Source organism: Aquila chrysaetos, unplaced genomic scaffold (assembly GCF_900496995.4).
Source record: "Aquila chrysaetos chrysaetos unplaced genomic scaffold, bAquChr1.4, whole genome shotgun sequence".
In the NCBI taxonomy this organism is placed as follows: domain Eukaryota; kingdom Metazoa; phylum Chordata; class Aves; order Accipitriformes; family Accipitridae; genus Aquila; species Aquila chrysaetos.
The window spans coordinates 1-26349 of record NW_024470393.1 but is presented as its reverse complement, the minus strand read 5'-3'; the positions used below and the strand labels follow the sequence as shown (position 1 = coordinate 26349).

Sequence of the window (26349 nt, the reverse complement as noted above, 5' to 3'; positions counted from 1 at the left end):
GATGGCCTTCAGCTCTTCCACGAACTTCTCCCGCTCGCCCTCCAGCACGAAGTTGTCCTCAACCTTGAGGGCGGGTTTGGGGACATTTTGGGGGATGACACACGACACCCCACATTAATTGGGGGGGAGTTGGGGGGAGAGGAGGAATTTGGGGGTTTGGGGGAGGGGGGGGGGTCACCATGTAGCAGGCGATGTCCTCGGGAGCGTCCCCGTCGGCATCAAACTTGAAGGTCACCATCTTGCTGTCGTGGGTCTCCAGCTGACATTCCACTGTGTTGTCCCCAGGGGACGAGACCTAAAGGGTTGGGGACACGAGTTATGGGGTGTCCCTGTCCCCTCCCTCCAAAAAAAAGTCCATCCGTGTCCCGTCCCCCCCCCCCCCGACCTGGAGGACGGTCAGTTGGAAGCGAGGAACCCTCTCTGGGCGAGGGCAGGAGGCTCGGCGTTGCCGGACACGGTCGGGTTTGGCACCGGGAGGTTCGGGGACGGTGGTGGCCTCAGGGACGCGGAGGAAGGGCACCGGCTCCGAAGGGTTGGTGGCAGACGGTGGGGGATCAGCGTGCAGGGACGGGTCTTCGGGTTGGGGACCTACTGGGAGGGTGGGGAGTGGCGGTGGTGGCATCCCTTGGGTTGGTGGCATCCCAGATGTTGGTGGTGGCATCCCGGATGGTGGTGGCATCACTGGAGCTGGTGACATCCCCATGGTTGGTGGCATCCCTTGAGCTGGTGGCATCCCGGATGGTGGTGGTGGCATTACTGGAGCTGGTGACGTCCCTGGAGCTGGTGACATCCCCATGGTTGGTGGCATCACCGGAGCCGGTGACATCCCCATGGTTGGTGGCATCCCTTGGGCTGGTGGCATGCCAGACAGTGGTGGCATCCCAGATGGAGGTGGCATCCCCACGGTTGGTGGCATCCCTGCAGCTGGTGGCAAGCCAGGTAGCGGTGGCATCCCCACAGCTGGTGGCATCCCAATGGTTGGTGGCATCTCTGGAGCTGGTGGCATCCCTGTGGTTGGGGCCATCACCACGGTTGGTGGCATCCCTGGAGCAGGTGACACTCCCACTGTTGGTGGCATCCCTGGGGTTGGCTGTGGCTGCATGGTGGGGATTGGCTGTGGTGGCATCCCAGCTGGTGGTGGCATCCCTGGAGCTGGTGGCATCCCTGGAGCCAGCTGCGGCTGCATGGTGGCCACCAGTTGTGGTGGCATCCCTGGAGCTGGTGACATCCCTGGCACCAGCTGTGGCTGCATGGTGGGGACTGGCTGTGGTGGCATCCCTTGGGCTGGTGGCATCCCTGGACCCGGCGGCATCCCTGGACCCGGCTGCAACTGCACGATGGGGACCGATTGAGGTGGCATCCCTGGAGCTGGTGGCATTCCTGGAGCTGGTGGTGGCATTCCTGGAGCTGGTGGCATCCCAGTTGGCGGTGGCATTCCTGGAGCTGGTGGCATCCCCGGAGCTGGTGGAATCCCTGGAGCTGGTGGCATTCCAGTTGGTGGTGGCATCCCCGGAGCTGGTGGAATCCCCGGAGCTGGTGGCATTCCAGTTGGTGGTGGCACCCCTGGAGCTGGTGACATCCCCAGAGCCAGCTGCATGCCGGGCACCGCCGATGTCATCACCGGACCCGGCGCCCCAGGAGCTGGTTGCAGCCGTGCGACCACCACTGATGACATCCCACGGCTCTGCGTCACACCGACCCCCGGCTCCCCATCGATGCCGGGTGGCTCTGGCGCTGCCGTGGTGGCACCTCCAGTGACATCTGTCGATGTGCCCTCCACCCCGTAGGTGACCTGGGGGTCAAGGTGCTGCGGTGGGCGGTTGGTGCCAACGGTCCCCAACCCACCCCGGCGTGACGGGGACTTACCGGCACCTGCAAGGGGATGGGACGGCCACAAGTAGGGGACGCCCCATCTTGGGGGGGTCCTGGTGACCCTCGTTGGTAGCACCCAAGGAGCTGTGGCGTGGGCTCGGGCGCCCCGGTGAGACAACGGGTGCTGGTGGCATCTGAGATGGGACCGTTCTCCAAGAGCCCCTCGCCTGCTGAGGAGCAACCGGGGGTGAGCAATTTTGGGGGGCCATCAACCATGGGGTGGAAGCTGGGAATCTCACCGGCGGTGGGGGGCTGTTGCCGGAGCAGCTGCTGCCGGACGTGTTGGTCCACTTCGGTATCCTCATTTTCGGGGAGCCCCCGACCTTCTGCTTGCTTCTTCTCCCGCGTCTTCCTCACCAATGTCAACCGGTCTCGGATGGATTTGGCGACGGCTTTGGAGTCGCTTTCATGGAAGAAGCCGGATTTCACCTGGTTGGGGGAGAAAATGGGGTGTTTGTGGGGAGCAGGTCGTGGTGAACTTGGAGAACCATTGGCTTTGGAAGGGTTGAGGGGCCAACCGTAGGGTTCATTGGTGAATTTTGGGGTGTCATTGACTTTGGAAGGGGTTCAAGATGAAGTTGAGAGGCCAACCGTAGGGTTCATGGTGAATTTAGAGGATCATTGGCTTTGGAAGGGGTTCAAGATGAGTTTGATGGGCCAAATGTGGGGTTCATGGTGAATTTTGGGGTGTCATTGACTTCAGGAGAAGTTTAAGATGAATTTGAGGGGCCAACTATAGAGTTCAGGCTGAATTTTAGGGAGTCATTGACTTTGGGAGAAGTGCAAATTGAATTTGAGGGGCCAACCGTTGGATTTGGGATGAATTTGGAGTTTCTTTGGCTTTGGGAAGGGTCAAGACAAGTTGGAGGGGCCAAGCCCAGAGGGGTTTTGGGGTCCCCCCGAGGGTTTTCAGCCCCCAAACGCCACCCCTGGACCCCCGCGCCACTCACCATCTCATAGGCCACCTCCTCGGGGACATCGGCCTCCAGGTTGAAGCTGAACTCGATGGCTTCGTTGTCCTTGTGCTTCCCCTTCAACTTCTTGGGGTCCTCCACCCAAAGCCGGAGCGCCAAGGAAGAGTCGAACCCCCCGTCGTCCTCCGCCAGCTCCACGCGTAACCCCGTGTCCTCGGCGAAGAAAGCGTGGTTCAGCAGGTCGCGGATGGAAAGCCTGCGGGCGAGGGCGTGGTCAACAGTGAGGCGTCACCTAGGAGGTCCCCACGCGGCACCCCCCCCTTCTCCCACCTCTCTGCCTTGTTCTGCCGGATGCAACCTTCGATGATCTCCTTCACCTCCAGGTCCGTCACCTTGTCAAAGCTGGCCGGCTTGATGCCCTACAAGAGGAAGAACCACGGTGACGATGCCACCACCACGGTGGTGGAGGGTGTTGGCACACACCGGCAAGACCGGGAACCCACGCTGGTGACTTTGCGGTAGATCTGGGCAGCGTTTTGGCACTCGGAGTAGGGATATTCAGAGGTGCCCATCTCCAACATGCACATCCCGAAGGCGTAGACGTCCACTGACTCATCGTAGCGTTCCTCGTACATCTCCGGCGCCATAAATTCCGGCGTACCTACGGGATGGTCGGTGAGACCCATCAACCGGTGACCGGTGGGCGCGCTTTGGCACGGCGGGTCTTACCGATGACGCTCTTGGCGAAGGAGGTCCGCATCAGGGTGGCCAAACCCAAATCACCGATCTTGACGGAACCCGTGGGGCCGGTGATGAAGATGTTGTCGCACTTGAGGTCCCGGTGAATGATGGGTGGCGTACGGGTGTGGAGAAAGTGGAGACCCTTCAAGATCTGCCGGCACCAGCTCCGTAACACCTTGGGCTTCATCACCTTGAACCTCTTGAGATACCTGTGGGACAGGATATGCTGACCCGCTGTCATCTCCCCAGCTTCACCGTGCCCACGTGCCGCAAAACACTGTCACTCACGTCTTGAGGGTGCCGGAGGTCATCAGTTCGGTGACGAGGACGATGCACTTCTTGCCCTTGACCGTGGACTCCCAAGAGTCGTAGAAGCGGACGATGTTAGGGTGCTGCAACCCCTTCAGCATCTCTGCTTCTTCCTTGAACCGTTGTTGCTCCACCTTGGTCAACTTGCGGTCCTGGTAGAGGCAGCGGGGTGGGGGTGGGGGGTGGGGGGGGCAGGAGCAACGTCAAACCCACCCCAAATTCAAGGATCATCATCATCAGTTGCTATCACCAGCCAAGCTGAGTGGCAAACTCCATCCTGCCGCTCCGCAAAGCTCTTTCAATTCCCTGCGGGCCATTTCCCGCTCGTTAAAAGACACCGTAATTAATTCACCGTGGCCTCGTGCCCAACATCAGGAGCTGCCAGGATTCACTGGTGCCTTGGGATGATGAATTTAAGAGTTTCGGGAATTAATTCTGAGGGTACATTGAGGAATCCGGCAACTTAAAAGGGTAATTAATAAATTTGGCAGATAAATGGACAAATTTGGGGTGAATTGAAAAGATTTGGGGGTGCTTAGAAGGGGACCTTGCACATCGGGGTGGCATCAAGGACTTTGGAGGAATGAACGTGGGATACGTTGAGGAGTCAGAAGGGTTAAACGAGGGAATCGGTGAGTTGGAGGGGCCAACCGTAGGGTTCATGGTAAATTTGGGGGGGTCATTGGCTTTGGGAGGGGTTCAAAATGAGTTGGGGAGGGCAACCATTGGGTTCACGGTGAATTTGGGGGGATTATTTGGTTTGGGGGGAGGTCACTGATGAATTTGAAGGGCCAATCATAGGGTTCGTGGGTGAATTTGGGGGGGTCATTGACTTTGGAAGGGGTTCAAGATTAACTTGAGGGGCCAACCATAGGGTTCATGATGAATTTTGGGGTGTCATTGACTTTGGAGGACCTTCAAGATGAAGTTGAGGCATCAACCATTAGGTTCATGGATGAATTTGGGGGTGTCACTGGCTTTGAAATGGGTTCAAGATGAAGTTGAGGGGCCAACTGTTGGGTTCATGATGAATTTTGGGTCGTCATTGACTTTGGAAGAGGTCGAAGAAGAGTTTGAAGGGCCAACTGTAGGATTCACGGGGAATTTTGGCACGTTGTTGACTTTGGAAGAGCTTCAAGTCGAATTTGAAAGACCGATCACAGGTTTCCCAGGGAATCATTGACTTTGGAAGACCTCCACGAGGAATTTTGGATACCGCCCGCCTTTGTAAGACCGATTAATTAACCCACCCCCCCTTAACGAAGCCAGGCCCCGGCTCCCCCAAAAAGGGGACCATTCTGGGGGCTCACCTGGAGCTCACACCAAGCCACCTCCACCCAAGTATCGGTGTCGAAACCCTTGAAGACCGTCTTGAAGGCTCCGCGTCCCAACTCGATGTCGAACTTGAGGAACCTTCCCCCCGGCGAAGTGGCCACCGCCTTCATCTCCGCTTCTTCTTCCGCTTCCTCCCTTCCCCCGGCGGCCCCCCGAAATTCGAGGTCTCCCCGAAATTCGAGATCACCCCGAAATTCGAGATCACCCCGAAATTCCGGGTCTCCTCCGTCACTTGGTGGGTCTCGTTCTTCGTCCTCCAATAACTCTACGCTCTTCCGAAAGAAGCGTTTTGGGGGGGGGGGGGGGGATGTGGGGACTTTGGGGTCCCCCAAATCGGTGGCCATGGTTGTCCTCACCCACCCCCACCCCCCCTTAAATACTGGGGTGCGCTGAGGGGGACCCCCCCCCCCCAAATAAAGAGGTTCCCAAGGGTGGCTCGGTTGACCCTGTGGATCTATGGGAGGGGTGGAAGGGGGGGGGGGACCCAGGTGTCCAGGGTGGGGTTTTGGGGGGGTCCCCAATGGGGTTACCTCGATTTTGGGGGTGTTGTCCCCCCCCCCGCTTGGTGTCACCGGTGGTGGCGGTGTCACCCCCCCCCCCCCTTATGGGGGGGACCTGTTGGGGAAACAAAGAGGCTTCGTTAAGCGGGGGGGGGGGGGGGGGGTGATTGGGGGGAGGGGTTAATTAGGGGGGTCCCCAAAATTCCGGAGGGGGGGTGGCACCCCCCCCCGCTCGCCTCCTCTTCCTCCAGAGGAAGGAGTCCTGATGGCAGGTGGCTTCCCCCCCACCAGATCCTATAGGTACCCCAGGCCCCACCCACCCGCTATGGGATCTATAGGTACCCTGTGGGTGTAGCCCCCCCCGCCTCCAGACCCACCCTGTACCCCTCCCCCTATAGCCCCTATAGGTCCCATAGCCCCTATATGTCTTCTAGCTGTGGTGTATGCCCAGTTCCGACCAGTACCCACCCCCTATAGCCCCCGTATGTCCCCCCCAACCCCCTATAGCCTGTGTACCCCCATAACCCCTATAGGCACCATGTGCCCCACAGCCCCTATAGCCCCCATGTATCTCAATACCCTCTATAGCCCCCATGTAGCCCCCCACCCCCTATAGCCCCCATGTAGCCCCACACCCCCTATAGCCCTTTCATGCTCCCTTATCCCCTATAGCCCCCATGTAGCCCCACACCCCCATAGCCCCCATATGTCCCCACACCCCCTATAGCCCTTTCATGCTCCCTTATCCCCTATAGCCCCCATGTAGCCCCACACCCCCTATAGCCCCCATATGCCCCCCACCCCTACAGTCCCCGTATATTCCCACATCCCCTATAGCCCTTTTATGCCCCCACATCCCCGATGGCCCCCACACCCCCTATAGCCCCCGTGCACCCCCCACCCCCTATAACCCCCATATGCCCCCCCACCCCCTATAGCTCCTTTATGCCCCCACATCCCCTATAGCCCCCATATGCCCCCCCACTCCTACAGCCCCCGTATAGTCCCTCATCCCCTGTAGCCCTTCTATGCCCCCGCACCCCCTATAGCCCCCGTGCACCCCCCCACCCCCTATAGCCCCCATACGCCCCCCCACCCCCTATGGCCCTTTTATGCCCCCACATCCCCTATAGCCCCCCTATGCCCCCCCACCCCCTATAGCCCCCCTACACCCCCGTATCCCCTCCAGCCCCCGCGTGCCCCCCCCCCCCCCAGGAGCCCCTCTACACTCCCCCCACCCCCTCTAGCCCCCATAGGCCCCCCCCCCCGCCCCCCCCATAGCCCCCCATACGCCCCGCTCCCCTCCCTCCCTCCCCCCGCCCCTCCCGCTCACCTGCGTCACGTGACCACCGCCGCCGCGCGGGGGCCGCCGGGAACTGTAGTCCTTTCCGGCCTCCCGCCTTTAGCCCCGCCCCGCCCCTCCCTCGGCCACGCCTCCTCCTCCCCCCCTCCCCTTTTCCCTTCTCCCCATCGCTCGCTCGGCGCTCGGCTGGCGGGGCCGCTCGGTGAGCTCGGCGCTCGGTCGGCGGGGACTGCGTAGACGTCGTAATGGCGGCCCCCGGGTTAGAAGAAGGGGGCTTGTTCGCCCGGGGGGTGCGGGCGGTGCTGGGCGGCTGGGCCGCGCTCCAGGTGGGGGAGGGGAGCACGGGGGAGGGGGGGGTTGAGGGGGGAGGGGGAGACAGTGGGGGAGGGGCCACTTTGGGACCCCCCCCAGTGATGCTGGGGGAGGGGAGAGGCCATTGCTTGGGGCTGGGGGGGGGAGGGGCCCCTTCGGGGACCACCCCAGTGATGCCAAAAGGAGGAGCGGGAGGGGGGGGGGGGGGGGAGACCCCAAAATGACCCGGAGGGGGGGAGGGGCACCCCGTGGGGACAGGAGGGGTGGGGTGGGGGAGGGGTGTGTCCCCAACCGCCCCCTCCCCCCCCCCCCCCCGCAGCTGGCGGTGGCCCACGGTTTCGGGGGCCCCCAGAGCCCCGAAAAAGCGACGTGGTTGGCGGGAGCCCTGCAGGAGTTTTTCGCCCAAAATGGTGAGCCGCGCCCCTCCCCCCACCCCTGCCCCTCCCCCCACCCCCACCCGGCGGTGGCCCCGCCCCCAGGGGTGGGGGGAGGGGTGACCACACCCCTTCCCCCCCCCCCCCCCCAACAGCAGAACTGGGGGAGGAGGAGGTGGAGGAGTTCCTGGCCGAGGTGATGGATAACGAGTTCGACACGGCAGTGGAGGATGGCAGCCTGCGGCAGGTATAGACCAGTATAAACCAGTATAAACCAGTATGCTCCCAGTAGGCTCCCAGCCACCCCTAGTCACTCCAGTACAGCCCAGTCTCCCCCCCCCCCCCCCCCCAGGCTCTTACTAGCACTCTCCAGTGTCCCTTATCCCATCCCAGTCCTCTCCCAGTACAAACCAGTATGCCCCCAGTCCCTCCCAGTCCCCCCCCAGTCTATCCCAGTCCCCTCCCAACCCCCCCAGTCCCTCCCAGTCTATCCCAGTCCCCTCCCAGTCTATCCCAGTCCCCTCCCAGTCTATCCCAGTCCCCTCCCAGTCTATCCCAGCCCTCTCCCAGTCTATCCCAGTCCCTCCCAGTAACCCCCAGTCTCCCCTCAGGTCAGCCGGGAGCTGGTGACTCTCTTCGCCCAGGCCAGCCGGGGGGACGCGGGGGGGGTGGGGGAGGCCCTGGGGGCTCTGGCTCGCCGCGGCCCCGCCCTCCGAGCCGCCCTGGCCACTGCCCACCTGGAGGAAAGCCCCGCCCATGCCCCGCCCACACCTGAGGGGGACACACCCCCCCGGACCCCCCCCCCCCACCAGGAGGGGGGGGAGGAGAGCAGCGAGGAGGAGGAGGACGAGGAGGAAGAGGTAAGGGTGATGATGTCATCAAAACGGGCAGGGATGTGCTGGTGATGTCATTTTATTGGGGGGGGGGGGGCCTCTGATGGTGTCACTGAGTTGGGGGAGGGACCCCCAGGATTCAGGTGGGGGAGTGGTGGTGATGATGTCATCAAACTGGAGGGGGGAGCATGCCCCTGGGGTGGGTGGGGTGGGAATGATGTCATCAGACTGAGGGGGGGAAACACACCCCTGGGATGAGGGAGCAGCGATGATGTCATTGAGCTGAGGGGGGGGGGGGGAACCGCTCACCCTGATGCTGTCACCAAAGGGGGGGCATGGCGGACTGATGATGTCATTCGACACACTGATGATGTCATTTGACACACTGATGATATCATTTCCCCCCCCCCCTCCCCAGGCGATGGAGTGCGGGACCCCCCCCCCCCCCCCCGACGGCTGGACCCTGGTGCGGAGGCGGCGACGATGAGGGGGGGGGGGGGGGCGGGGCCCTGCCCCACCCCCCAACTTGGGGGACCCGCCCCTGCCCCGCCCCCCAAGTCGCGGGGAGGGGAATAAAGGGCCCCCCCCCCGATTTGGGGGGGGGTGTGGAAAGAGGAATCATGTGGAGGAGGATTTGTATTCCAGTTGCCTCGCAGTGCCTCCCAGTCTACTCCAGTCCCCTCCCAGTGCCTCCCAGTACAGCCTTGTCCCTTCCCACCACAGCCCAGTCCCCTCACAGTGCCCTCTCTCTCCTTCCCAGTGCTTCCCAGTATATCCCAGTATCCGCCAGTGCCCTCTCTCTCCCTTCCAGCCCCTCCCAGTATAGCCCAGTCCTTCCCAGTCCAACCCCTCTCCCCGCCCCTTCCAAAATGGCGGCCGCTGCTCCCCGCCCCTTTCAAAATGGCGGCCCAAGAGCTCGTCACCACGGCAACGAGTGGGCGGGGCCTCCCCAAACCCCCCTTCCTCTCTCTAGCGTACGGCGATTGGCCGTGCCCTTCCAGGGGGGCGTTGCCGCGCGACGATTGGTTACCGGCGTGGGGGTGTGAGGGAAGGGACAGCGGGCGGTGATTGGCCGTCGCCCCCGGTGTGGGTGGAGCGAAGCGGGAGAGCGGGAAGAACCGGCGGTGATGGCGGCGGCGGCGGCGCCGCGGCTGGAGCGCGCGCGGGGGTGAGCGGGGCGCATGCGCGGGCGACCCCCCCCCCCCCCCCCGGGGCCACGCGACACCCTCATGGGGAGCCTTTCCCGCGCGCGGGAAATCCCCTCAGGGCGGCCGCCATCTTGGCTCCGTTCCCACGGGGGGTCTCCGGGTCCCCACGCGTGTCCCTGGGGGGGTCTCCGGGTCCTCACTCGTGTCCTTAGGGGCGGGGGCGTCCCTACGGGTGTCCCTGGGGCGCTGGGGGGTTGTCCCCATGCGTGTCCCCTTTCTCCCCAGGACGCTGGTGGCCCTGGAGGCCGCCTTGGCCTTGGAGGAGGAGGACGGTGACATCCCGGCCCGGGTCCTGGTCGAACATCTCGTGGTGAGACCCACAGCTGCCTCACAACTGTCCCCGCAGTGCCCCACAACTGCCCCATGGCATATGTGTCTGCCCCACAGCACTCCTATTTATTTACCCCACAGTGCCCCATAACTGTCCCCGGGCACCCCACTGTTGCCCCTGGCCTCCCCTTATGCCCCCCAAAACTTGCCCCTAACCCCCCCATTTGCCCCCCTAACCCCCCCAAAACCTGCCCATAACCCCCTATTTGCCCCCCAAACCTGTCTCCAACCCCCCATTTACTCCTCAATCCCCCCCAATTTGCCCCTGAGCCCTCCAACTTCTCCCAGCCCCCCAAACCTCCCCTTGACCCCCCACTTTTGCCTCCTAACCCCCCCCATACCTGCCCCCTGACCCCCCCCAAAAAAACTTGCCCCCCTTGGCTGCCCCAAATTCCTTTTGTCCCCCACCCCCAGGACACCCGTCGGAAGCAGAAGCTGCTCCTCACCCAGCTGCGGGTGCTGCGCCTGCTCCTAGGGGTGATCGAGAACCCGGGGCCCCCCTCGGCCCCCCCCCCACTCCGTAAGTCATCGCCCCCCCGAACCCCCCCCCAACTCCTGAGTCCCCCCTAAACCTCCCCCCAAATTCCTGGGACCCCCCCAAACTGCTGGGTCCCACCGACCACCCCCAAACTCCTGCCCCCCCGACACCTGGGTCCCCTCCACCCCCCCCCAGCACCCATAGAACACCCCAGCACCCACATTTACCCCCCTCAGCCCCCATATCTCCCCATATAGCCCCCCATTTGCCCCCCCAGCACCCATAGACACCCCCAGCACCCACATTTAACCCCCCAGCTCTCATATCTCCCCCTATAGCCCCCCCCCAGAACCCACACTTGCCCCCCCAGCACCCATAAGACCCCCCAGCCCCTATAGCTCCTCCTGTAGCCCCCCCAGCACCCACATTTACCCCCCCCAGCCCCCATGTCTCCCTGTATAGCCCCCCATTTGGCCCCCCTCAGCACCCACAGCCCCCCCAGCACCCATAGGACCCCCCCAGCACCCGTAAACCCCCCAGAACCCATAGACATCGCCAGCCCCCACATTTAACCCCCCAGCCCTCATATCTCCCCCTATAGCCCCCCCCCAGAACCCACACTTGCCCCCCCAGCACCCATAAGACCCCCCAGCCCCTATAGCTCCTCCTGTAGCCCCCCCAGCACCCACATTTACCCCCCCCAGCCCCCATGTCTCCCTGTATAGCCCCCCATTTGGCCCCCCTCAGCACCCACAGCCCCCCCAGCACCCATAGGACCCCCCCCCAGCACCCGTAAACCCCCCAGAACCCATAGACATCGCCAGCCCCCACATTTAACCCCCCAGCCCTCATATCTCCCCCATAGCCCCCCCCCAGAACCCACACTTGCCCCCCCAGCACCCATAAGACCCCCCAGCCCCTATAGCTCCTCCTGTAGCCCCCCCCAGCACCCCCATTTGCACCCCTCAGCACCCATAAGACCCCACAGCCCCCATATCTCCTCCTATAGCCCCCCTATTTGCCCCCCCAGCACCCATAAGACACCCCCCCCCCCAAACTCCTGGGTGGGTGTGTCCCTGCCCCACCCCGCTTGGGTCCCGCCCCCCCATGGGCGTGTCCCTGAAGCCCGCCCCCTGCAGGCGAGGCGGGGGCGCAGGCGCGAGGGCGCTGGCGGGAGCTGAAGGAGGGGTACGGGGGGGCGGTGGCGGCCCTGGGGGGGGGCCCTGCCCCCCACCCTCGCTCAACTGGGGAGGGGTCGCAACCTGGTCCCGCGACTGCGGGGGGTCCTGGGCACCCGCCTGCGCCAGGTACGGGGTGGGGGGGGGTCCTATGGGGGCTGGGGGGGCAAGTGTGGGTGCTGGGGGGGTCCTATGGGGGCTGGGGGGGCAAGTGTGGGTGCTGGGGGGGTCCTATGGGGGCTGGGGGGGGGGATTATGGGTGTTGGGGGGGCAAATGGGGGGGATATAGGGGAAGATATGGGAGCTCGGGGGGGTAAATGGGGGGGGCTGGGGGGTAAATATGGGTGCTGAGGTGGGGTGTATGGGTGCTGGGGGGGCCTATGGGGGAGATATGGGTGCTGGGGGGGGGGCTGTGGGCGCTGGGGGGGGATTATGGGTGTTGGGGGGGGCAAATGGGGGGGATATAGGGGAAGATATGGGAGCTCGGGGGGGTACATGTGGGTGCTGGGGGGGGTTGGGGGTAAATATGGGTGCTGAGGTGGGGGTCTATGGGTGCTGGGGGGGCCTATAGGGGGAGATACGGGTGCTGGGGGGGGGCTGTGGGTGCTGGGGGGGGGATTATGGGTGTTGGGGGGGCAAATGGGGGGGATATAGGGGAAGATATGGGAGCTCGGGGGGGTAAATGGGGGGGCTGGGGGGGTAAATATGGGTGCTGAGGTGGGGTGTATGGGTGCTGGGGGGGGGCCTATGGGGGAGATATGGGTGCTGGGGGGGGCTGTGGGTGCTGGGGGGGGGATTATGGGTGTTGGGGGGGCAAATGGGGGGGATATAGGGGAAGATATGGGAGCTCGGGGGGGTACATGTGGGTGCTGGGGGGGTTGGGGGTAAATATGGGTGCTGAGGTGGGGTCTATGGGTGCTGGGGGGGCAAATGGGGGGCCTATAGGGGGGAGATACGGGTGCTGGGGGGGGGCTGTGGGTGCTGGGGGTCTCCCACGGGTGCTGCCCCCCCACCCCGCAGAAAGAGGAGCTCGAGGCGAAGGTGCGTGAGGCCGCGGGGCGACGGGAGCAGGTGAGACCCCACCCTCACCCACCAACCCCCCCCCACCCCACCCATCTGGGTGTCCCCTCCCGTGGGGCGGGGGTGTGAGTATTCCCCCCCCCCCCAAAATATGGGTGCTCGCCCCCCAAAATGTGCGTGCCCCCCCCCCCCCCCCCTTTGGGTGCAGCTGCGGCAGCGGGTGGAGCAGCGGCGGCGGGAGCAGCTGGGCCGGCAGGGGGCGCTGCGGCGCCAGGAGGGGGCGGTCCAGAGGTGAGGGGGCGGGGACAGCGCGGGGGGGGGGGGGGGGCGGGACTGGGGAGGGGGTTCAGGGGGCACCCGGGGGAGGGGGGGGGGGGTCTTGGGGAGCACCCAGGAGGGAGGAGGAGGGGGGGGGTTTGGGGGGGGGGCAAGAGTTTGGAGGGACCCAGGAGGGGGGGTTTGGGGGGGGGGACCCAAGAGTTTGGGGGGACCCAGGACGGGGGGGGAGGGAGGGTTGGGGGCATGCAGGAGGGGGGAGGGGGGTGTCTAGGGGGCACCCGGGGGGGGGATGGGGGTTTGGGAGGGGAGGGGGGCTTGGGGAGCACCCAGGAGGGGGGGACGGGGGGGTTTAGGGGGGGACCCGAGGAGGGGGGGGGCTTTAGGGAGCACCCAGGATTTTGGGGGGCACCCAGGAGGAGCGGGGGGGGGGGGGGGCCCCCAAGCAAGGGACCCACACGTGTGGGGGGGGGCAGGGCGGGTGCTGGGTGTCGCCTCTACCAGACGCTGTCGGGGGTCCGGGTGCTGCCCCCACCCCCCACCGCGGGGTGCCAGGAGGTGGAGCTGGAGTTGGGGCCCCCCCCGGGGCTCCCCGAAAACTTCCCAACCCTTCGCCTGCGCCGCAGCGCTGGGGGGGGGCCTCCGCTTCCTGGTGATTGGGAGGGAGGGGGGGGCGGCGGCACTTGGGGGGCTGTGGAGGGGATTGGGGGGCACTGGGGGGGGCGGAGAGGGGATTTGGGGGGGGCACTTGGGTGTCCTAGAGGGGATTTGGGGGACAGGGGGAGCACTTGGGGGGCTGAGAGGAGTTTTGGGGGGGGCACTTGGGGGGCTATGGAGAGGGTTTGTGGGGGTGCTTGCGGGGCTGAGAGGAGATTTGGGGGGGCTGGGGGCAATTTGGAGGGACACTTGGGGGTCCTGGAGAGGATTGGGGGGGCACTTGGGGGGCTGGAGGGGGATTTGGGGGGCGGGGGGGGGGCACACTTGGGGGTCTTAGAGCAGACTTGGGGCACCTGGGGCCCGTTACTCAGGCATCCAAGATGGAGGTGTGGCCATGGGGGTGCCACGCCCCCTCCCCAACTTCTCAACCAATCCCCGCCCTACTCCCTTCGTAGACTCCGCCCCCTCCCCTGCCCCCCCCGCTGGGCCCGGGGCTGCTGGAGCTGCAGGGGCGCTGCTGGGAAGGGCGCCCCCTGTGGGCCGAAGTGGAACAGCTCCAGCGCAGGTGAGGCCGGGGGGGGGGGGGGGGAATTGGGGGGGGGGTGAGGAGGAGGAAAACGACCCCCCCCCCCCTTAATTCCGTGTCCCCCCCCCTTAAAAAAAAAAAAAAGGTTTGCCCTGGACTGGGAGCCGGAACTGGGACGCCTGCGGGTGCTGGGGGGTCCTCGGGGTTCCGAAATTGTCTGGACCTTGGAATTGGAAGCGGGTTATCCTCGGGCTGGGGGGGGGTGTTCGCCTCCTGCCCCCCCCTGCGGGGGTCCCCGCTATTTCTGTGAGTGAGGGGGGGGGGGGGGGGGGCGTCAATTTTAGGGGGCCCTGGGGGTGGGGTCCTGGGGGGGGCACTTGGGGGGCCCTGGGTGGGGTTTTGCGGTCCTGGGGGGGCAGTTGGGGGGCCCTGGGTGGGGTTTTGGGGTCCTGGGGGGGGGGGGGTTGGGGATCGTGGGGGGGGCACTTGGGGGTCTCTGGGGAGGGGTTGGGGTCCTGGGGGGGGGCACTTGGGGGGGTCCCTGGGGGTGTTTGGGGGGGGCACTTAGGGGTCAATCTTCCCCCCAACGCCCCCCCCTTTTCTCTCTGCCCCCCCCCAGCCGCCCTCGGCCTCCCCGACGCTGACAGAGTGGCTGGAGCTGCTGGTGGGGACCCCCAAGTGACCCCCCCCCCCCCAAAAACCCCACCCTCTCGGTGTCTGAGCCCCACTGAAAATGGGGGGGGTCCCCACCCCCCCCAATAAACTTGTTGCACCCCCACTTTGCTCCCCTCCCTTTGTGTCAGCTGGAACACCCCCCCCCCCCCCCCAAAAAAAAAGGGGGACCCAGACATCTGTTTGCAGACGCGACTGTATTACAACAGCGGGCGGGGCAGGGGGGCTGTTGGCCCCGCCCTGCCCCGCCCTGAGGGCGTGGCGGCGCTATGGGGCGGGGTCGGGGCGTGGCCGGCGGGTCTGGTTGCGCTCGGGGTGCAGGAGGATGACGTAGACTTTGGGGGCGTAGAGCAGCCCCAGGGGGACGGAGGCCGAGAGGCTCATGGAGAGCGTCAGCGTCGCCGTCTGCACGTGCACCTGGGGGGGGGGGGATCGTAACCCCCCCAAAAATGGGGGGGGGGCGGCCCTAAACACCCCTTGGGGCACCCCCAACCCTCCCCTTAAATCCCCCCCAAAACCCCTTGAACCCCCCCAAAATGTCCCCCCAAAACCATTGACCCCCCCCCCAAGATCTCCCCCTCTGGGTCCCCCTTGAACCCCCCCCCCACCTGCTCTTCCACCCCGTAGAAACCCCCCCCAACCCCTTAAATGCCCCCACAACTCCCTTGACCACCCTGAAACCCCTTGACCCCCCCCCCCCCAATCCCCCCCATCCCCCCAAATCCCTTTGGGTCCCCCCAACCCTCTTCTTCTCCCCCCACCCCACCAAAACCCCCCCACCCTCCCAAACCCCCCTAAAACCCCCCAAAACACCCTTAAAGGTCCTCCAACCCCCTTAAATCCTCCCAACCCCCCTAAAACCCCCCAACACCCCCTTAAACCCCCCTCCAACCCCCTTAAGTCCCCCCAAAACCCTCTTAAATCCCCCAAAACCCCTTAAGTCCCCCCAAAACACCCTTAAACCTCCAAAACCCCCTTAAATCCCCCCAAACCCCCCCAAACCCCTTTATATCCCCCTAAAACACCCCCCAAAACACCCTTAAAGGTCCTCCAACCCCCTTAAATCCCCCAAACCCCCTCAAACCCCTCAAAACCCCCTTAAACCCTCCTCCAACCCTCTTAAGTCCCCCCAAAACCCTCTTAAATCCCCCAAAACCCCTTAAGTCCCCCAAAACCACCCTTAAACCTCCAAAACCCCCTTAAATCCCCCCAAAACCCCCCAAACCCCCTTAAATCCCTCAAACCCCCAAAACCCCCTTAAACCCCCCTCCAACCCCCCTAAGTCCCCCCAAAACCCCTTAAGTCCCCCAAAACACACTTAAACCTCCAAAACACCCTTAAATCCCCCCAACCCCCCCCAAAACCCCCTTAAAACCCCCCTCCAACCCCCTTAGGTCCCCCCCCCAAACCCTCTTAAAATCCCCCAAAACTGCTTAAGTCCCCCCAAAACCCCCTTAAATCCCCCCAAACCCCCTTAAATCCCCCTAAAACCCCCCAAAACACCCTTAAAGGTCCTCAACCCCCTTAAATCCCCCCAACACCCCCCCAAAACCCCCTTAAACCGCCCTCCAACCCCCTTAAGTCCCCCCCAAACCCTCTTAAATCCCCCAAAACTGCTTAAGTCCCCCCAAAACCCCCTTAAATCCCCCCAAACCCCTTAAATCCCCCTAAAACCCCCCAAAACACCCTTAAAGGTCCTCCAACCCCCTTAAATCCCCCCAAACCCCTTTAAATCCCCCTAAAACCCCCCAAAACACCCTTAAAGGTCGTCCAACCCCCTTAAATCCCTCAAACCCCGTAAAACCCCCCAAAACCCCCCTTAAACCCCCCTCCAACCCCCTTAAGTCCCCCCAAAACCCCTTAAGTCCCCCAAAACACCCTTAAAGGTCCTCAACCCCCTTAAATCCTCCCAACCCCCCTAAAACCCCCCAACACCCCCTTAAACCCCCCTCCAACCCCCTTAAGTCCCCCCAAAACCCTCTTAAATCCCCCAAAACCCCTTAAGTCCCCCCAAAACACCCTTAAACCTCCAAAACCCCCTTAAATCCCCCCAAAACCCCCTTAAATCCCCCTAAAACCCCCCAAAACACCCTTAAAGGTCCTCCAACACCCTTAAATCCTCCCAACCCCCCTAAAACCCCCCTCCAACCCTCTTAAGTCCCCCCAAAACCCCCTTAAACCCCCCTCCAACCCCCTTAAGTCCCCCCCCAAACCCTCTTAAATCCCCCAAAACTGCTTAAGTCCCCCCAAAACCCCCTTAAATCCCCCCAAACCCCCTTAAATCCCCCTAAAATCCCTCAAAACACCCTTAAATGTCCTCCAACCCCCTTAAATCCCCCCAAAACCCCTTAAATCCCCCTAAAACCCCCCAAAACACCCTTAAATGTCCTCCAACCCCCTTAAATCCCCCCAACCCCCCCCCCAAACCCCCTTAAACCCCCCTCCAACCCCCTTAGGTCCCCCCCCCAAACCCTCTTAAATCCCCCAAAACTGCTTAAGTCCCCCCAAAACCCCCTTAAATCCCCCCAACCCCCCCCCTTAAACCCCCCCTCGCCCCCCCCCCCCCCCTCCTCTTCCTCACCCTCTCGGCCGACTGGGCGGCGCCGAAGAAGATGGGGCCGAAGGCCACCCAGACGACGCAGGTGGTGTACATGGCGAACCCGATGGGTTTGGCTTCGTTAAAGGCTTCGGGGACGCCGCGAGCTTTGACGGCGTAGACGGTGCACGTCACCATGAGGAGAAGCGCGTACGCCAGACCCGCCAAGGTGCCGCCTTCCGCCATGTCGCACCGGAGAACGCCGCGGGCGTCTTCGGGATCCGCCGTCCGGCCCATCTCGTAGTCGACGAGGGCGTGCGGGGGCCGGAGGAGAAGCCAAAGGGCCGACGCCAAGAGTTGAAGACCGCTCAAGGCGAAGGTGATGAAGAGTTGGGAGGCGGGGCTGATGAAACGGGGCGGGGTCACCGAGCGTTTGCCTGATTGGATGGAGGGGGAGGGGGTTGGGGGGGGGGTTGGGTGCTCCCCCCCCGCCCCGATCCTTCCCAAAGTCTTGGGTGCCCACCCGTAAGTCATGGAGCTTCAAGACGCAGTAGATGTGGTCGGGATCCGTGAGGAACGAGGTGGAACTCCATCCTACGTCCTCCTGACCCCCAAGTCAAACTCCTGACCCCCAAGTCAGACTCCTGACCCCCAAGTCAAACTCCTGACCCCCAAGTCAAACTCCTGACCCCCAGGCCAAACTCCTGACCCCCAACTCAGGCTCCTGACCCCCAACCTGGACACGTGGGGCCTCCAGAACTCTTGGTCCGCCCCATAACTCGCCTTTCTTGAAGACGCGGTAGACGTGGTTGGGCTCGGCGAGGAACATGGCATAGGTGGAACTCCATCCTACGTCCTCCTGACCCCCAAACCAAACTCCTGACCCCCAAGTCAAACTCCTGACCCCCAACTCAGACTCCTGACCCCCAACCTGGACATGTGGGTCCTCCAGAACTCTTGGTCCGCCCCATAACTCACCTTTCCTGAAGACGCGGTAGACGTGGTTGGGCTCGGTGAGGAACATGGCATAGGTGGAACTCCATCCTACGTCCTCCTGACCCCCAAGTCAAACTCCTGACCCCCAACTCAGACTCCTGACCCCCAACCTGGACACGTGGGTCCTCCAGAACTCTTGGTCCGCCCCGTAACTCACCTTTCTTGAAGACGCGGTAGACGTGGTTGGGCTCGGTGAGGAACATGGCATAGGTGGAACTCCATCCTACGTCCTCCTGACCCCCAAACCAAACTCCTGACCCCCAAGTCAAACTCCTGACCCCCAAGTCAAACTCCTGACCCCCAACTCAGACTCCTGACCCCCAACCTGGACACGTGGGGCCTCCAGAACTCTTGGTCCGCCCCATAACTCACCTTTCCTGAAGACGCGGTAGACGTGGTTGGGCTCGGTGAGGAACATGGCATAGGTGGAACTCCATCCTACGTCCTCCTGACCCCCAAGTCAAACTCCTGACCCCCAAGTCAAACTCCTGACCCCCAACTCAGACTCCTGACCCCCAACCTGGACACGTGGGTCCTCCAGAACTCTTGGTCCGCCCCGGAACTCACCTTTCTTGTAGACGCGGTAGACGTGGTTGGGCTCGGCGAGGAACATGGCATAGGTGGAACTCCATCCTACGTCCTCCTGACCCCCAAGTCAAACTCCTGACCCCCAACTCAGACTCCTGACCCCCAACTCAGACTCCTGACCCCCAACCTGGACATGTGGGTCCTCCAGAACTCTTCGTCCACCCCGTAACTCACCTTTCTTGAAGACGCGGTAGACGTGGTTGGGCTCGGTGAGGAACATGGCATAGGTGGAACTCCATCCTACGTCCTCCTGACCCCCAAGTCAAACTCCTGACCCCCAACTCAGACTCCTGACCCCCAAGTCAGACTCCTGACCCCCAACCTGGACACGTGGGGCCTCCAGAGCTCTTGGTCCACCCCATAACTCACCTTTCTTGAAGACGCGGTAGACGTGGTTGGGCTCGGCGAGGAACATGGCATAGGTGGAACTCCATCCTACGTCTCTCCTGACCCCCCCCAAGCCATCTTCTGACCCCCAACCTGGACTCCTGACCCCCAACCTGGACTCCTGACCCCCAACCGGGACTCCCGACCCCCCCCCCAAGCTGGACCTGTGGGTCTCCCCCCGCCCCGGCGCCTCACCCCTGCTCGAAGATCCTGTAGATCCTGTTGGTTTTGGTGAGGAGCGCGGCGTAGGTGAGGCTCATCCCCAAGCCCAAGAAGAGGCGCCGGAGGGCGCAGACGCCCACGCCGGGTTCGGCCACCATGATGAAGGTGATGGCGTAAACCAAAGCGATGCCGGCCAACAGGACGTAACTCAGCTCCCGCCCCGAGGCCTTAACGATGGGCGTCTCGTGATGTTTGACGAAGGTGACCAGGACGACCGCCGTGGCCGTCAAACCCAAGGTGGCCAAAGCCAACGGGACGGCGGCCAACGGATCGCCCCAGCGGAGGCGGAGGACGGGGGTGGGGCGGCAGGCGGTGCGGTTGGGGGTGGGGCGGAGGTGGGCGGGGCAGGGCAGGCAGGTGAGGGGGTCGGCGCGGTACCGGTAACCGCCGCAGAGCTCGCAGTGCCAGCAGCAGGGGACGCCTTTCACCGGTTTCTTCCTTTCTCCTGGCCCGCAGGGGAGGCTGCACACCGACGGGGGAGGGGCCGTGGTGTTGGCCCCCCAGTCCATCTCCTCGGCCTATGGGGAGAGAGGAGAGGTGAGGAGAAGACCCGCCTGCCCGTGCCCCTCCCCACCCAGCGAGAAGACCCAGGCGCGCCGGAGAACCACCACCGAGGAGATCCGGTTGGCCGTGGTGGGACCCGGTTGGCCGTGGTGGGCGCCCAGTTGACTATTGAGGGTCCACCAGTTGACCGTTGGGGGACCCAGTTGACCATTAAGGTTCTACCAGTTGACAGTTGGGGGACCCAGTTGACCATGGTGGGCACCCAGTTGACTATTGAGGTTCTACCAGTTGACAGTTGGGGGACCCAGTTGACCATTGAGGTTCCACCAGTTGACCATGGGGGCACCCAGTTGACTATTGAGGTTCCACCAGTTGACCATGGTGGGCACCCAGTTGACTATTGAGGTTCCACCAGTTGACCATGGTGGGGACCCAGTTGACTATTGAGGTTCTACCAATTGACCGTTGGAGGACCCAGTTGACCATGGTGGGCACCCAGTTGACCATTGGGGGACCCAGTTGACTATTGGGGTTCTACCAGTTGACAGTTGGGGGACCCAGTTGACCATGGTGGGCACCCAGTTGACTATTGAGGTTCCACCAGTTGACCATGGTGGGGACCCAGTTCACCATTGAGGTTCTACCAGTTGACCATGGACCATGGTGGCGACCCAGTTGACTATTGAGGTTCCACCAGTTGACCATGGTGGGCACCCAGTTGACTATTGAGGTTCTACCAGTTGACCACAGTGGGCACCCAGTTGACCATTGAGGTTCCACCAGTTGACCATGGTGGGGACCCAGTTGACTATTGAGGTTCCACCAGTTGACCACGGTGGGCACCCAGTTGACCATTGAGGTTCCACCAGTTGACCACGGTGGGCACCCAGCTGACCGCGAGGGGGGAGGGGTCACCCAGGGGGGGCCCAGGTGGGGGGAGGGGCGGGCCCGGCACCCACCCGCAGGCGCAGCCCCTGCACCCACTGCCCCACGGCCCGGTAGGTGCCGCTGCCGTTGCCGCCCTGGAACTGGAAGATGTCGTAGCGCCCCGGGGCGTCCCCGTTCTCGTTGAAGGTCACCGGCGTCCCCGCGCTGCCTGCGCACCAGTAAGAACCAGTAAATACCACTAAAACCCACTACAAGCCAGTAAAAGCCAGTAACGCCCACTGCCCACTATGCAGTAAGGCCCCGCGACACTCCCCCCCCAGCACCGGCATCCCCCCGCTATAGGGCAAGCCAGTGCTCCCAGTATATCCCAGTAAGGCCTCCAGTGCCTCCCAGTATGCTCTCCATTGCCTCCCAGTTCCTCCCAGTAATCCACCAGTCCCTCCCAGCACCTCCCTCAGTCACCCTCAGCCCCCTCCCAGCACATCCCAGTATAGTCTCCAGTGTCCCCCAGCTCCCTCCCAACACCTCCCAGTGCCTCCCAGTACACCCCAGTGCCTTCCAGGGCCCCCCAATATATCCCAGTATGGTCTCCGGTGCCCCCCAGCCCCCCCCCCAGTGCCCCCCAGCCTCCTCTCAGCACCCCCCAGCTCCCTCCCAACACCTCCCAGTGCCTCCCAGTACACCCCAGTGCCTTCCAGTGCTCCCCAATATATCCCAGTATGGTCTCCGGTGCCCCCCAGCCCCCACCCAGTGCCCCCCAGCCTCCTCTCAGCACCCCCCAGCTCCCTCCCAACACCTCCCAGTGCCTCCCAGTACACCCCAGTGCCTTCCAGTGCTCCCCAATATATCCCAGTATGGTCTCCGGTGCCCCCCAGCCCCCCCCAGTGCCCCCCAGCCTCCTCTCAGCACCCCCCAGCTCCCTCCCAACACCTCCCAGTGCCTCCCAGTACACCCCAGTGCCTTCCAGTGCTCCCCAATATATCCCAGTATGGTCTCCAGTGCCCCCAGCCCCCCCGCAGCCTCCTCTCAGCAGCCCCCAGCTCCCTCCCAACACCTCCCAGTGCCTCCCAGTACACCCCAGTGCCTTCCAGTGCTCCCCAATATATCCCAGTATGGTCTCCGGTGCCCCCCAGCCCCCCCCCAGTGCCCCCCAGCCTCCTCTCAGCACCCCCCAGCTCCCTCCCAACACCTCCCAGTGCCTCCCAGTACACCCCAGTGCCTTCCAGTGCTCCCCAATATATCCCAGTATGGTCTCCGGTGCCCCCCAGCCTCCTCTCAGCACCCCCCAGCTCCCTCCCAACACCTCCCAGTGCCTCCCAGTACACCCCAGTGCCTTCCAGTGCTCCCCAATATATCCCAGTATGGTCTCTGGTGCCCCCCAGCCCCCTCCCCAGTGCCCCCCAGCCTCCTCTCAGCACCCCCCAGCTCCCTCCCAACACCTCCCAGTGCCTCCCAGTACACCCCAGTGCCTTCCAGGGCCCCCCAATATATCCCAGTATGGTCTCCGGTGCCCCCCAGCCCCCCCCCCAGTGCCCCCCAGCCTCCTCTCAGCACCCCCCAGCTCCCTCCCAACACCTCCCAGTGCCTCCCACTACACCCCAGTGCCTTCCAGTGCTCCCCAATATATCCCAGTATGGTCTCCGGTGCCCCCCAGCCCCCCCGGTGCCCCCCAGCCCCCCCCCAGTGCCCCCCAGCCTCCTCTCAGCACCCCCCAGCTCCCTCCCAACACCTCCCAGTGCCTCCCACTACACCCCAGTGCCTTCCAGTGCTCCCCCAATATATCCCAGTATGGTCTCCAGTGCCCCCAGCCCCCCCGCAGCCTCCTCTCAGCAGCCCCCAGCTCCCTCCCAACACCTCCCAGTGCCTCCCAGTACACCCCAGTGCCTTCCAGTGCTCCCCAATATATCCCAGTATGGTCTCCGGTGCCCCCCAGCCCCCCCCCCAGTGCCCCCCAGCCTCCTCTCAGCACCCCCCAGCTCCCTCCCAACACCTCCCAGTGCCTCCCACTACACCCCAGTGCCTTCCAGTGCTCCCCAATATATCCCAGTATGGTCTCCGGTGCCCCCCAGCCCCCCCCCAGTGCCCCCCAGCCTCCTCTCAGCACCCCCCCAGCTCCCTCCCAACACCTCCCAGTGCCTCCCACTACACCCCAGTGCCTTCCAGTGCTCCCCAATATATCCCAGTATGGTCTCCAGTGCCCCCAGCCCCCCCGCAGCCTCCTCTCAGCAGCCCCCAGCTCCCTCCCAACACCTCCCAGTGCCTCCCAGTACACCCCAGTGCCTTCCAGTGCTCCCCAATATATCCCAGTATGGTCTCCGGTGCCCCCCAGCCCCCCCCCCCAGTGCCCCCCAGCCTCCTCTCAGCACCCCCCAGCTCCCTCCCAACACCTCCCAGTGCCTCCCAGTACACCCCAGTGCCTTCCAGCGCTCCCCAATATATCCCAGTACGGTCTCCAGTGCCCCCAGCCCCCCCGCAGCCTCCTCTCAGCAGCCCCCAGCTCCCTCCTAGCGTCCCCCATTCCCCTCCCAACACCTCCCAGTGCCTCCCAGTACCATTAAAGGCGACACGGCGGATGTGGGCGAGGAGGCGGCGGCCGTCAGGGGGGTCCATGCGAGCGCAGAGCCCCCCCCCCGGACAGGCCTCCCCCAGGAGGCTGTGGAGGCCGTGGGCCATGGCCAGCACCGCGTCGATGACAAACTGCACCTTCCCCTCCTGCTCATAAGGCGAGTCCCGACCAATCCGCTCCCGGCCTGCCCCACACTTGGGGGTCAGGGACCCACGGCTGCCCCAGAAGTTGGGGGGCACCCAGTGGTACCCATCGTATTGGGGGGGGGGGGGGGGAAGGCTTGCCCCATGGGGTGGGGAGTAGGTATGAGGGTGCCCCGTGACGTGGGGAGGGGTTGAGTGGGAAGGCTCTGCCCCACACTTATGGGTCTGGGACCCATGGCTGCCCCACAAGTGGGGGGTGGGCATGTAGGGGTGCCTCGTACACGGGGCTCAGGTTCCCATGAGTGACCCACGCATGGGGGTCAGCACAGACCGCCTCCCATCGCAGCCATGGGGCAGAGCCAGACGCCGTGGGGCAGCCGGGGGTGCCGTGGGGCACACTGCGGGGTGCTATGGGGCAGAGCCCGGGGCTCAATGGGGCACACGGTGGGGCACGCCACGGGGCAGAAGGAGGTTACCTGTGCACTTGCGGACGGGTGAGCCGGGGCCGCCGTGGGGCTCGCCGTGGGGCTCGCTGTGGGGCAGGCGGCAGTTGAAATCGTCCTCCCAGAACTCGTGGAACCAGAGGTTGCGGCGGTTGTTCTCCAGCGAGCGGGAGGTGAAGTACTCGTCGAAGCCTGCAGGGGGGCACCCCATAGCGCCGTGGGGCACGCCGTGGGGCACGCCGTGGGGCACGCCATTGCCAGATAAGCAAGATGGTGACGGGACCCTCCTCAAACGCTCCCCCCCCGCCCAACCCCCCCGCCCCATCCCGAGCCAAACAAATCCCGTCCCGTCCCCACCGAGGGGGCTGTGGGGCTGCCCCATAGCGCCGTGGGACTGCCCCATAGATGCCAGGACTCACCGGGGACGGAGGCGCGCTTGGGGAGGATGGTGATGGCGCCGCGGGCGGCCGCCTCCAGCCCCTGCACCGGCGCCATCTTGGCCCCCCAACTGTCGGAGCCCACCCAGGAGAAGTGACCCGAGAGGTTGGCCAGGGCCGCCGCCTCCAGCACCCGCCTGCGGGGGGGGGGGGAGAGAGGGGGGGTTACTGGGAGCACTGGGGGGGGGACTGGGAGGGACTGGGAGGGATGGGGGGATGACTGGAATGGACTGGGGGGGACTGGGAAGTGACTGGAGCTACTGGGATGGCACTGGGGGGGTCTATTGCGAGGGACTGGGGGGCAGACTGGCTGAGTTACTGGTGCTGCCTGCTTTATACTGGTTTATACTGGGGGGGGCTACTGGGCTATACTGGTTTATATCAGTCTATACTGGGGGTTACTGGTCACTCATTTGATGCCACCCACACTGGTGAAGCCACTGTGGGTTGTGCTGGGGGCAGTTCCTGGGCCAGCTCCTGGTCTATACTGGTGTGTACTGGTCCATACTGGCCCTTACTGGTCTATACTGGGGGTTATTGGCGTATAATGGGGGGTGGGGAAAGGTGTTCACATCTTCATGTGAGGCCAGGGAGGGACTGGGCTGTGCTGGGAGGTACTGGGAGAGGAACTGGGAGGGGCTGGGATATACTGGGAGGGGCTGGGATATACTGGGAGGGACTGGGATATACTGGGGGGACTGGGAGGGAGGGATCCGCCCTCGGACGTGCCAGAAAATCGAGCGGGAGAGGGGAAGGTGCCGTGGTTTGAGACTAGGAAGGCAGTGGGGTAGACTGGGAGGGACTGGGAGAGGAACTGGGAGGGGCTGGGATATACTGGGAGGGACTGGGATATACTGGGAGGGACTGGGAGGGAGGGATCCGCCCTCGGACGTGCCAGAAAATCGAGCGGGAGAGGGGAAGGTGCCGTGGTTTGAGACTAGGAAGGCAGTGGGGTAGACTGGGAGGGACTGGGAGAGGAACTGGGAGGGGCTGGGATATACTGGGAGGGGCTGGGATATACTGGGAGGGACTGGGATATACTGGGAGGGACTGGGAGGGAGGGATCCTCCCTCGGACGTGCCAGAAAATCGAGCGGGAGAGGGGAACGTGCCGTGGTTTGAGACTAGGAAGGCAGTGGGGTAGACTGGGAGGGACTGGGAGAGGAACTGGGAGGGGCTGGGATATACTGGGAGGGACTGGGATATACTGGGAGGGACTGGGAGGGAGGGATCCGCCCTCATATGTGACAGAAACTCTGGTGGGAAAGGTGTTCACATCTTCATGTGAGGCCAGGGAGGGACTGGGCTGTGCTGGGAGGTACTGGGAGGGGCACTGGGCTGTACTGGAAGATACTGGGAGGCACTGGGTTATACTGGGAGGCACTGGGTTATACTGGGAGGCACTGGGTTATACTGGGAGGGAGGGCTCAGCGGAGGAGCAGGGAAGGCGTTGCCCCCTTCGCCGCCACCAGTGCCTAACTGGGGTCTACCGGGTGGTGGTGGGGGTACTGGTCCGTACTGGTTTGTACTGGTGTAGGGGGCCTGTGCATCGCCCAGTCCATCAAGATCCCGCGGGAGCCGCGCCCGGGGGAGTTCGCCAAGGTGATTGGGCGCCTGATGGAGACGTCGACCGCCCGCGGTGTCGTCCTCTTCGCCAACGAGGATGACATCCGGTGAGACCAGTATAAACCAGTACGGACCAGTATAAACCAGGAACTGGCCCAGGAACCGCCCGCAGTGCCCCCAGCACAACCTGTGGGGGCTCCACCGGTGCGGGTGACGTCAAATGAGCGACCAGTAGC

General features: G+C 64.0%; 4 protein-coding genes across 6 annotated transcripts; 2 read left to right on the top strand and 2 right to left on the bottom strand.

Annotated features, from left to right (window-relative positions):
• Positions 1-178: 178 nt before the first annotated feature.
• WNK3 (WNK lysine deficient protein kinase 3) lies at positions 179-5515 on the bottom strand. The gene is made up of 10 exons (XM_041121901.1): positions 5147-5515; positions 3816-3988; positions 3516-3736; positions 3290-3447; positions 3117-3205; positions 2823-3042; positions 2132-2301; positions 1867-2039; positions 386-1792; positions 179-295 (listed from the first exon to the last, which is right to left on the bottom strand). The coding sequence occupies exons 1-9, from the start codon at positions 5513-5515 to the stop codon at positions 555-557; spliced, it is 2811 nt and encodes a 936-aa protein (XP_040977835.1). The 3' UTR covers positions 179-295; positions 386-554.
• A 1653-nt stretch (positions 5516-7168) lies between these two features.
• Positions 7169-10551, top strand: TSR2 (TSR2 ribosome maturation factor). Of its 3 annotated transcripts, none has more exons than XM_030006743.2 (7): positions 7169-7300; positions 7606-7696; positions 7819-7907; positions 8272-8520; positions 8912-8959; positions 9927-10011; positions 10446-10551. In XM_030006743.2, the coding sequence occupies exons 1-6, from the start codon at positions 7220-7222 to the stop codon at positions 9975-9977; spliced, it is 609 nt and encodes a 202-aa protein (XP_029862603.1). In that variant the 5' UTR covers positions 7169-7219; the 3' UTR covers positions 9978-10011; positions 10446-10551. The 3 variants fall into 3 exon arrangements, with proteins under 3 accessions (XP_029862603.1, XP_029862602.1, XP_029862604.1); XM_030006742.1 differs by having other exon boundaries at positions 7174-7300; positions 7816-7907; XM_030006744.2 differs by lacking the exons at positions 9927-10011; positions 10446-10551 and having other exon boundaries at positions 7174-7300; positions 7816-7907; positions 8272-8514; positions 8912-9046.
• LOC115338226 lies at positions 10065-15007 on the top strand. The gene is made up of 9 exons (XM_030006710.2): positions 10065-10073; positions 10446-10551; positions 11649-11697; positions 12708-12758; positions 12916-12998; positions 13460-13635; positions 14096-14205; positions 14312-14472; positions 14786-15007. The coding sequence occupies exons 1-9, from the start codon at positions 10065-10067 to the stop codon at positions 14926-14928; spliced, it is 888 nt and encodes a 295-aa protein (XP_029862570.1). The 3' UTR covers positions 14929-15007.
• A 13-nt stretch (positions 15008-15020) lies between these two features.
• On the bottom strand, positions 15021-26333 carry LOC115338239 (metabotropic glutamate receptor 6-like; the record flags this gene model as incomplete). The annotated part of the gene is made up of 8 exons (XM_030006740.2): positions 15021-15255; positions 17420-17810; positions 19541-20085; positions 21031-21167; positions 23512-23709; positions 24145-24303; positions 24531-24685; positions 26179-26333. Coding segments are annotated over 8 exons (1890 nt in total), but the record flags the coding sequence as incomplete, so codon positions are not given.
• Positions 26334-26349: the final 16 nt, after the last annotated feature.